Source organism: Rattus norvegicus, chromosome 3 (assembly GCF_021556685.1).
Source record: "Rattus norvegicus strain SHRSP/BbbUtx chromosome 3, alternate assembly SHRSP_T2T, whole genome shotgun sequence".
In the NCBI taxonomy this organism is placed as follows: domain Eukaryota; kingdom Metazoa; phylum Chordata; class Mammalia; order Rodentia; family Muridae; genus Rattus; species Rattus norvegicus.
This window is the reverse complement of record NC_141536.1, coordinates 69,347,562-69,358,441: the sequence shown is the minus strand read 5'-3', so window position 1 is coordinate 69,358,441 and position 10,880 is coordinate 69,347,562. Positions and strand designations below refer to the sequence as shown.

General features: G+C 47.3%; 2 protein-coding genes across 8 annotated transcripts in view; one reads left to right on the top strand and one right to left on the bottom strand.

The window, feature by feature from the left end:
- Window positions 1–766: 766 nt before the first annotated feature.
- Ssrp1 (structure specific recognition protein 1) lies at window positions 767–10,861 on the bottom strand. Of its 7 annotated transcripts, none has more exons than XM_087654645.1 (17): window positions 10,719–10,861; window positions 10,071–10,267; window positions 9,464–9,649; window positions 8,390–8,495; window positions 7,946–8,136; window positions 7,612–7,842; window positions 7,377–7,480; window positions 7,164–7,292; window positions 6,667–6,888; window positions 5,962–6,034; window positions 5,436–5,574; window positions 5,266–5,311; window positions 3,507–3,636; window positions 2,364–2,534; window positions 2,153–2,241; window positions 1,479–1,665; window positions 767–1,249 (listed from the first exon to the last, which is right to left on the bottom strand). In XM_087654645.1, the coding sequence occupies exons 2-17, from the start codon at window positions 10,122–10,124 to the stop codon at window positions 1,178–1,180; spliced, it is 2,130 nt and encodes a 709-aa protein (XP_087510771.1). In that variant the 5' UTR covers window positions 10,125–10,267; window positions 10,719–10,861; the 3' UTR covers window positions 767–1,177. The 7 variants fall into 7 exon arrangements, with proteins under 7 accessions (XP_087510771.1, XP_087510772.1, XP_087510774.1 ...); XM_087654646.1 differs by having other exon boundaries at window positions 10,071–10,249; XM_087654648.1 differs by having other exon boundaries at window positions 10,071–10,163.
- P2rx3 (purinergic receptor P2X 3) overlaps window positions 10,585–10,880 on the top strand; it is a 43,620-nt gene continuing 43,324 nt past the window's right edge. The window contains 1 exon segment of the transcript NR_073054.1: window positions 10,585–10,748. The gene's annotated coding sequence lies outside the window, so the exon portion shown is untranslated.

Sequence of the window (10,880 nt, the reverse complement as noted above, 5' to 3'; positions counted from 1 at the left end):
ATTCATGACCTTGTAAATGAGGGGCCGGCCCTGATTCAGATTTAGGCGAAACTGACGCAATTTTACCCCAGCGCCACCGAGATGACTGCCTAGAGAGGAAACCGCCCCGGACAGCTTTCCCCAAGCCTACACTGATTACAGCACCATAGAGCGCGGGCAGCACGAAAGGAACCGTTGGCGGACCGAACAGTCTTCCTGTTACACCTGAGTCTTCTAAAAGCTACAAACGACGTGGCCAACCCAGGTGGATAAATTCAGATTAAGAACCATTGTGAGAAGTGAGGTAGCTTTTTTCCTCCTGTTACGTCTCCTTTAAGATCTTTTACACGCAGTTACCAAAGTTTTGTAGCCCTCCCTTGCCGGAATCTTCCCACACTTAACACCACAAACTTAACTCATTTTCCCCAATCCACCTGACTCAGGTTTCCACTCTACAGTAGAAAGTCGATCCTCATTCTATTATCTCAAGCCTTGTAAGACCCTTGACTCATACGGTGATTAAGAGCCGCCGCTGCCCCTGCCCCCTCTGTTGGCTAATGGAGTGGAGTGGAAGGAACTCTGAGAGGCTTCCTAATCAGATCAGCACTCATTTCTTGACTCTCAAGTGGCACAGTTTCAAAAACAAGGATGAAAACCAATGCTTGTCAGCTGGGGAGGACATGATGTACCTGGAGACTTTGCTTCCCAGCTGGGCAGGAGGGCTCTGCCCAGTCAGGGAAGGTAAACACCACAGCATGCAAAGTGGGAAAGGAGACAAAGGACATCGTTTCCAAAGTCAGTTCCCTTTATTAAATTGTTTTCACAGACCAGAAATACAAAATAAAAGTAGAAATAGGCCCCTATTAGGAGCTACAGGCCTGACTTCGCATGACCCCTGCTGCAGCAACTTGAACAGGACAGGAAGCAGTTTTGCCCCTACAGTCAGGAAAGTAGCAAAGTAGGATGAGGACTTGGATCCTTCGATGCGCTGCCAGTACCCAGTCTCTTTCCAGATTGCATGGAGCTTTCCTTGCAAAGCAGAGGTTAGGTGCTTCCCTCAAAGCCTCAGGGAAGTGGAAGCCACCAAGAGCAGTTACTCAGATGGCACAGAATCCATAGACACTGGTACCAAATGAGTAGGGAGCCTGGAGGTGTGAGCCTGGAGGTGTGACAGGGCAAGGGCAGGAATTCTCTTCCTCTACTCATCAGATCCTGAGGCAGAGTCCTCTGAGCTTGGAGGAGTACTGGCTAGTTCCTCTTCATCAGAGTCCTGAAAACCAAAGTTCTCTTAGGATAAATGTGTCGAGTGCCAGCTACCTTCCCAGCCACTTAATGGTAAAGGGTTCCTAACGCCTAGTTCTTCCTACAACTCCTGGACTCACCAAAACCTCAGAAGTCCACCGGTCTTCTCTAACTCATTACTCTCACACACCAACCACAACTGGGCCTTACCCACCCCCAGGCACACATAGCTCTAAGCCCCCATATCCTTGCCCAACCTCGCTCCGCCTCCTCTTCTTTTTGCTCTTGTTCTCGCCTGAAGAGCTCTCGTCACTGGACACAAACTCTTTGCTCTTGAAGCTGTCGCTCAACTGCCTGGATGAAGACTTGGATGATGAGCCCCGGGAAGGAGTGGATTTCTTTTCCAACTTTGCTTTTACTTTCTTTTTCTTCTTAGACTTGTCCCTAGATTAGGAACATGGAAAAGAAGCCTGGTCATTAGGCTTTCTGTATTATATTTCTCATAGCTTTAATGAGGACTTTTCCCAGTACTGGCCACACTATTCTCACCATGGCAAATGTAATGTCACTGTCAGCCTAAAGTGCACCAAAGGACAGGATCATACACAAGTACCCCAGAAGAACCAGGGTCAGAGCCAAACCAACTTACATGCAGAACTTACTGAACACTTTTGTTTTATTTAAAAGCTCGTGTGAACTTTGTATTAGGCTTCACAAGAAAACTTTCTTCTGAACTATATCCTATTACTTCAAGTAAAACTCATCTAGGAAAATGGGCCATATTTATCCCTCAACCTGAATTCATCACCCATACTTGGCATAAGAAGCACTACTTAACTGCTGTCAAAAACATGCACAGGAATTCTCTATTCTGACCTGCAAACACAATCTGTCCTAAGCAGTCATTAGCCGTTATGCTCCCAACACTCACCTTTTAGACGAGTCCCCTCGTCCTCCTTCATACTCTTTCATGGCTTTCTCATACTCCCTCCTAGCATCCTCGGCCTTGCGGTCCCACTCCTGCCACAAGCACAAGCACTCCTCAGACTGATGTAAGCAAATGTGCATCCACAGTTGCTCAGGAGTGGCACACCCTGCACCCACGAGCCCTTCTCACTCCCCTCCTTCCCACTGCCACGCACCTCTTTCTTCTCTTTGGACATTCCCTTCCAGATTTCGCCTGCCTTCTTGGAAAGATCTGTGATGCTGATGCCAGGGTGATCTGACTTGATCTTCTCTCGGCTTGCATTAAGCCACAACATGTACGCAGACATAGGCCTCTTGGGGGCATTTGGATCCTTACCCTTCTTCCCCTATGTAAGAAACCAGATGCTACCAGCCATGCACATCCTACAACTATGCCAAGCTTCCCCAAGGCAGGTGCTTGGGAAAGGAGGAGATGCAGGAAGAACTAAGTAGATTTGGGCCACGGAGAAACAGCCTAAGCTACAAGGTGGTGACTGTTCTCTCCTCAGAGAGATCCCCTAGGGCAGAGGCAGGACATCTCCTAATTCAGAGTAAGAGACTCACATCTGGTCATGTGCTGAGACTAAGTGACAACTGAGGACTTGGTCCTAAACAGAGCATGTGTGTCACTAAGGCCAAGGAAACTTGGCTAAAAAAGGGAGCAGGCAGATGGCAAGAGCCAGAGAAAGGAGAGCAGTGCTATAAAGCAGTGTCCCCAGACACAGCATGGTTGCTGTGACTGTAAGCACTAAGGGCATTGGCCCACTGATACTCTACCAGACGTGGCAAAGGCATCCGTGAGGACTCGCTCCCTCTAAATGAGCTACGTGTAGATAACAATTGCAAGGAGAACACGAATCACTTTCTTCAGTGCTGTAGCCACTGGTAAATTACTTATGCTCCAGCAACTAACCCTCTTTCCATGTTTACCCATTACACAAGCAATCCTTACTAAACCCACCAGGAAAGAAAGAAGTAAAAGAGATACTAATTATAGAGCTGAGAGAGCAGGAAGGAGGGAAATCATAGTACACTAAATATATGTATAAAATTGTCCAAAAATATTAAAATTAGTCAAATGAACAAAAAAATAAAATACAACACAAATAAAACACAAAAATAAAAAACAAAACAACAACCAAAAAAAAACCCACCCCAGATCCTCAACAAAGTATCTCAGAACCAAAAGGAAAAACTTAGAAAATACCTACTAAAGTCATAACCAGCCTACAAAAGCAACACCGTCAACAGTATCTACTGGTAGTGAACAGGAGAAAGAAAGTAGAAAACGGAAGCACACACATTCTCGCTCCTAATACCTCTGAAGACTTCTTGCGGCTCTTCCGATCCTTGGCCATCTTGGCTCTTTTGAGCTGTTTCCGCTTCTTCTCTTCTCGGTCGCTGTCGCCCTCATTACTGGAGGAGCTGGCAGAGGCATTGCTATCAAACCTGCCAGAATGAGGCTTAGACTCAGAAGAGGAAGATACAGAGGAAGAAGGAAAAGGAATCTAGATATCTGCCCAGAAAGAGCCAAGGGAGTAAGTCCCAAGGACAGCTTCCACCACAATTGCCACCCCAGCTTCCTGCCATTCCTTTTCAGAGCAGCCACCACTGCTCTGGTTATTTGTTGAATACATCAGTGAAAAACAAATGTTTCAGTGGGCTTTTCTCTAAGGCAGGTTCTACTCCACTTCCGCCCTCCAGTACTATACTGTACTGTATCCTGCTGGCCTGCGGGACACCAAGCCTACTTTACCATTCCATGTGCTCATCTCCTTAGTGTATACTACAATCTTTTCTGATAAAGAGATAGCCCAGGCTGGAGAGATGCCTCAGTGGTTATGAGCACTGACTGCTCTTCCAGAGGTCCTGAGTTCAAGTCCCAACAACCACATGGTGGCTCACAACCATCTGTAATGGGATCTGATGCCCTCTTCTGGTGTGTCTGAAGACAATGACAGTGTACTCATATATAATAAATAAATCTGAAAAAAAAATAATAATAATAAATAAATCTGAGAGTGGAGTGTGAGAGAGAGAGAGAGAGAGAGAGAGAGCCCTAAAAGGGAGGAAAACCAGCTTCAACTAAAGCCAGCCCCTATGTCTGACTGATTGTCCAATAAAACACATCTCCTCTGAGCAGCTGCTGACACCCACCCACTGCTGAAAGGTTCCCAAGCATCCCACTTCATAAGCATCTGTGCATTAAGCTTTCTGAGCAAAAGCAGTGGGCTTCTGAAGGATATTCACAATTTGGTTTTGATTTTGCTACCCAATGTGTATCAACAGTCCCAGTTTTCTGCAGGGAGAGAGCTCATTCCAACTGCAGGGTCTGGTTCATCAGAGCCCTGCATGTATTAACTTAGGCTCAAGAAGGGGCAGCTGACCAGAGACCACACTATTCACTTTGCTGTTCACCAGGAGGTGCTTCTGGGTATTAACTTACACATTAACTTTGCCTAGCATTCTGAGGGGCATGGACCAAGCTTTCTACAAATAATAAAAGCAGAAGCAAAAGATAGTTTCCCTACAACTTCTAAGCACCCAGATCCAGTAGTGCCTAAAGTCAACTGCATCCCTATACTCTGTTTTCACAAACTTAAAAAACAAAACGGAGTTGGGGATTTAGCTCAGTGGTACAGTGCTTGCCTAGGAAGCGCAAGGCCCTGGGTTCAATCCCCAGCTCCGAAAAAAAGAACCAAAAAAAAAAAAAACAAAACAAAACAAAACAAAGCATCACAACCCTGTAGAGCCAGGTTGGGTGACTTTCTGATAGGGACATCCAGAGTGTTAAGTGATTCTCACAAGCACAAGGGTAACTGCTGTCTGTCACTTGCAAGTGGGGACCCCTAGCATGTATAAGCACTAGCTTATTCCCATTCTCTTCCCATTTCTCTGGTTTCAAAGCATACTGTACACTAATGAATTCCTTGACACTTTCACAAACGCATTCGTGTATAACTTCATTGGGAGTCATTTTTCCATCTTGGACCACTGAGACTAACACTGAGACATGAGAACTATTCAGAAACCCTTAAGTTTATAATCTTATCCCTGTGAGGTCCAGTCAAAACTCACTCCTCTGCCACATCTTCTTCTTCTTCACCAGGATTGAAGGACTCATCTGAGAAAGAACACAGACGGCATCAACTTCCACTCCAGTCAAGTCCCACCCCTTAGCCAGACATGGAGCCTAGGCCACAGGGTAGAGCCTGACTGCCCAGGCCCCAGCAGAGAGGCTAGCCCACCAGTTTCTTCTCCTGAGTCGTCACTGCTGTCATTGGCATTCTCCTCCCGGATCTTGCCCTCCTCCTTCATCCTCTCCAAATAGGCATCATGCTGGTCTTCATCAGAGTCAGCGTAATCATCATAACCTGGGTTAATGCCCTAGCGAGGGAAGAAGTGAGTGTCAGCCACCATGTTCAAGCCAGCACTTCTGAGCACTCAAAGCACTTCCCCACGCCTGTGAAATCAGAACAGCAGCTCCCAGGAGAGCGTGAGCGGGAGTGTCCACACAGCCAACATGCAGGGCCTACTAGAGGGAGTTAATCCAAGCCCCTCCCTTTCCTGGCCCCACAGGGGCTCCTAAGAGGCTGCATAGACTGATCTAAGGCCATGCAGAGAGAACCTGCTCAGGAAGGGGAAGGAGCCACACGCACCTCTTTTTTCTATAAGGGTAAGAAGAAAAGAAAGAATGAAAAAGAAGCCAAGTCTCTGCTCCTTTCTCCTCTACAAAAAGAACAGGAGAGGCACATCCTTCCTTCCCACAGATACCTCTTTCAGCCCTCTGTTCTTGATGTTGAGCTTTTTTGCATTGACAAAATCAAACAGCTTTCCATACTCTTCCCTGTGAAGTGAGGGGACAAGCAGCATTAACAGATGGTTGGGACCAGCTCAGCGGGCTAAACAAAGCTCTGATACCATTAGGCTGGGTGGGGCTAGAGCTCATGACCACACTATGCAGGACATCAGTAGGTTATATACAGCCCTGAAGAGTTCTGGGGCAGAAAAGGCCAGCATAGTTAGTCACAAAATAGGCACGGAGCCGAGTATTATAGGAAGGAAGAGTTTCATCTTTTTACTGGTCTGCACGTCACCCTTCACAGGATTGTTGTGAGGGTTAAACACGGAGGTTCTGTAAAAGGATTAGCCCTCAGCTGAGTACTCAGTAAACATTAGCTGCTGTGTTCCTGGGCACAGAGCTCATTCCAAGAAAAAGATAATATTTCCACCATGGGGGGGAATGGATAAGAATGGGCTAGAACCACACACAGCTTTCATAATATAAATAAATAAATAAACAAACAAACTTTTCTAAGACAGAAAAAGCGATGGATATATTTCCAGAGTCTGAGTACTTAAAGGACAAGATCTCAGAGTTAGCTGAACAAAAAATTCAACTCAACTAGAACAGTCAGAGAACCCCAGCCGTGGAATTAGGATCAGGACAGCCCGAAGGTAACAGGAGGAGGTCCTTACCGCTCAATGCTGCTGAAGGTATACTGAGTGCCTTGCTTGGTCTCAATCTCAAAGTCGAAGGAACGAGTGGTTGTGGTGCCACGGGCAAAGTTGACGAAAGAGATCTCATCGAAGCGGATGTGCACAGGGGGCTTGTGCACATAGATGAAGCCCCGCTCCAGTGGGTACAGGAGTCCTGAGCTGGCCTTATAGGAGCAGGTGATACACTGGGCCCCCGAATGCCTAATGGAGGATACAGGGAGCGTTGTCAGCACCAGCCACAGCAGAGCCTAAGGGCACATATAAGGCTGGCCTCTCAGAAGTCACTACCGATAAGGTGCTTTGACAGATGTGTTGAGCATCACAAGTACACTCAGGCTGCTGGTAGAGCGTGCCCACCTCAGGAAAGATCTGTTTTCTAAGGCAGCATTTTCCACCTCATCCCTATTCCCGGCAGGTCAGGACCTCAGCCCATTTTTTTTTTCTTTTTTTCGGAGCTGCTCAGCCCATTTTCTTACCCTTGGAAGTTGCCTGGGACTGTGATTTTACGGTTTACAAGTGCTTTCATGACCCGGCTAACCATCTCATAAAGGGATCCTGACATGTTCTTGGTGAGTCGCCCCTCAAAGCGCTTTTCTACTTCTTCCCTAAAAACAAAACAAGATGAAATCCGAAGGCAGGCCCACCTCCTGCTTAAATAGAGCAAGAAGGAAGTGCAGTGGGACACTCACTCATTCATGTTGAGAGTCAAGGAGATGTCCTCATCCTTTGAGAAGAGGAGGATCAGGAAGTGGTAACGAGTTTGGCCCTGCTTGATGGGGGGATCCAGGCTGATCTGAAAAGAACAAGTGGACAAGGCTGTGTTGAACCCCAGGTGACTAAACAATGTAGACCTCTAGGCATCAGTTACCTTTATCTACTTAAGACTCAGGCAAAAACCAGGCACGCCATGGAAGTTTTGCTCACCACAAAGAACATCTGTCTCTGATCCTTGTGGGGCAGTAGGAAGAGACGGAGAACTGTAGTATAGGGGATCTTGTAGTCAAAGGTTTTGCCATGCAGGTGTAGAAAGGTAGGGTAGATCCGGATATCGTAACGACCACGAGGAGTCAAACACTGCAGCTCCCGGAAGATGCAGATGGCATCTCCAGTGGCCTGGATCACATCTGCCTTTGACAGGACATTCTGGGCAAAGGCCTATGAACACACATGGGTATTCAAACAGCCAGCCTCTGCTCCCAGGCGAGCCGGCCAAAGTATACTCGGCAATGTCCAGCAGCCCAATATACAGAAGCCTTACCTCCACAGGGTCCACTCCATCTTCCTGCGTGGGAGGGACATAGAAGCGCACCTCCATGAGAGATACTTCAGCATCATCGTTCTGGTGGAATTCCAGGGTCACCTCATTCTTGCCTGTTGTACACTGGGACACATTGCTTAGGGGTATCTCAAAGACTGGTTGATCACCAATGTCAAAAGAAAGCAGCTGCCCTGTGAGGAAAGAGCTTGTCAAATCGCAAGCTCCTCCCCAAGAGTCGACAGAAGCAGTCCCACCAAGACAGAGGACTGGAGGAACTACCAAAGCCAGGCACAGTGTCTGGTGGACCGTGCATGCTGGACAAATCCATGCTAAACACACAGACTGAAATTAAGAAATTAGAGCCAAGGAAAGAGTAAAGAAAGGTACTGTCTGAGGCCCTTCTTCACCCCACCTTCTCCCCAAAGCTCAATCTCCCTCACTCACCACCAAATTTCACTGTCCCCCAGTTCCAGCCCTTCACACAGAGATCCTTCTCCATCAGCTCAAGGCGATAGTGGGTTTTGAAAAAGTCAGAGAGCTTCTCAAATTCCTGTAAATCAAAAGGAGAAAGTGCGGTCCCAGTTAAACCTCTGGGCCTTAACACAAATGTCCTGAGATTCTGTAGCTCAGTTCACCAATGTGTCTTCCTCAGAAACTACAGCTAACTAAGTATACCGACTCTGAAAACATTTTAAAACACTTTTACTTTGTTACTAGAGGCAGTTTCTAGAACCCAGATGCTCTCAGCCCTACTCTCAGGGATGTCCTTCTTTCAAGCCTTTTCTCTTAACCTTTATGCTTAAAACCCTTTAAGTGCTAGAGACCTGATGGCCTAGCAGTTAAGGGAACTTTTTCTGATATAAGACCTTGGAGTCATTCTCTGCACCCCACAGTGGTTCACAACTGTCTGTAACTCTAGTTCCAGTTGATCCAATGCCTTCCTCTGAGCTCTGCGGACACCAGGCATGCACATGGTGCACAGGTTTGCATGCTAGCAAAGCCTCATGCACATAAAATAAATAATTTTTAATGAATGAAAAATTTTTTTAACAACAGCAACAACAAAAACCTTTTGTTTCTGGGGTCTCTGGCTAAGTGTAGTAAAGAAAGTTAAATTCCCAGATACGTGTATGACCTTACTGAGTTTCTAAACTTTGTATAGGTGATCTTTTGATAAAAGTGGATATTAAAACCAAGTAACTCAAAAGCAGCTCAAAATGGAAAAGCAAAATCCTAGAGCACCAAGCTAGAATTTCTGAACCAGGACAGAAGGAGCAAGTGGAAACCACCACCTAAATTAAGGTGGTAAAAAACCTTCTGGAGTCTAGGCACAAGACACGGGTACTGAATATAGAAAACACTGGTTTTCTTGTTCAATAGTCTCCAACCGCCCTGCTCTGAGGAACCCAAATGAACAATGACATGATTATCAGAGGAACAGAAACTGTCTCTAGAAGATTAAAATAAACAAGACAAGGCAGTCACAAAGAGAGGGGGTCACAGAACAAGATTGCTCACCGATTCACGGAAGCCATCATACTTGTAGACATGCCCATTCTTTGTGAGCAGTTTAAGTCCATGGCCTAATGCTACCCGACGCCAGATGCCTTCGGTCAACTCCCCGGCCTGGATGTTGTCCACTTTGCCCGTCTTGCTGTTCTTAAAGATGATACCCTGACGGCTCAATCGAAGCCTCCCATCATTCTGCCCAAAATACAGACCCAAAATCAGAACAGGATACACACGAAGCGGGTCCTTTCAACCCCTTATCCATACAATAATACAGGCTGGCCATTTTATCAATAAAAAGGCAACAGGTTGTGGTGAAATCAAGTCAAAAGACACAAGAGACATTAAGATTTTCAGTCTTGAAAGCTTGGCTCTAGTGTCAGAAACCCTGTAAGGGCTCCAGTTCCCGGTTTTTTAACACAGGGATTTAGGATAGAACTACACATGCAATCTCTTCAAACTCAGTATCATGTAACTCTTGAGACTTTGCGGATGTTTTCGCTTGGCGGACACTGATACACTGTTTCTAAAAGAGTAGTCAGAGTTAAGCTTTTTGTTAATAAAACAAGAACTCTTTCCCATCTCTGCCTTTATTAAAAGCCCAAGTCATTCTCACCATGGACCCTTTCACCTCCTGGAAGATGTCGTTGAACTCCAATGTCTCTGCCATGTTCACCTGCCCGTGGTGTTCTGAGCACACAGCCCTAAGCTGCACCAGAGAAAAACGAACCCTTATCTGGATGCTGGGTCCCAATTCCTGGTTAGGTGTGTAGAGATGTTCAGCAGGGTGTGAATCTGAATTCGGGAAGGAGACTGATAAGCAAGAAACGACACCTTACTCCGATCACCCATGAGTAGCTGTGCCTGGAATATCTCAAGTTCTCTACTGCCTGGGAATCTTACTGACCGGCTCTGCAGCGCTCCTGAGGCCAAGGCCCAGGACCCTAGGTGCAGAGCCAGGCCTATAGTGGCACTTACATCTCAACCCGACACCCTCTCGGTACGTTCCACCGACAGGCACCGCAACAATCGGCGGAACCTGGGACCGGCTCAGAGAGCGCACCTCAACTCCGCTCAGAGGGTAGTGTCCTGATCGCAGCGATCCCACCACCCCGAGGCCCCCGTGAATCTACGTTTCTCCCCCTTCTTTTAAAATGGATTCGCCCACTGCCCGCGAATTTGAACGCGGATCGATCCATCCCAATCGTCCCGCGGGGGAGCAGGGCCCATGCACACCCGGAGCCCGGGAATCGCGACCACCCACCTCTTCGAACTGCAGCCTCGTGACGACACAGTGAGGGCGGTGGGCGCAGGGGGACGCAGGGGAGGGGATAGGGATACGGGGGAGGGGGTGCCGGGGAACCTTTTCCCGCGTGCGCGGTTCCGCGTCCCGCCACCGGAAGTCGCGCACAAACCATAGAGAGGA

What these genes read in the sequence shown, in the direction of transcription:
- Ssrp1 (XM_087654645.1), bottom strand. Translation starts at nt 10,124, where the DNA reads ATGGCAGAGACATTGGAGTTCAACGACATCTTCCAGGAGGTGAAAGGG. An exon ending in ATGATGGCTTCCGTGAATCG is followed by an intron (nt 8,496 to 9,463) that starts GTGAGCAATCTT and finishes TTTGATTTACAG; the next exon opens with GAATTTGAGAAGCTCTCTGA. An exon ending in GGGGACAGTGAAATTTGGTG is followed by an intron (nt 8,137 to 8,389) that starts GTGAGTGAGGGA and finishes CTTTCCTCACAG; the next exon opens with GGCAGCTGCTTTCTTTTGAC.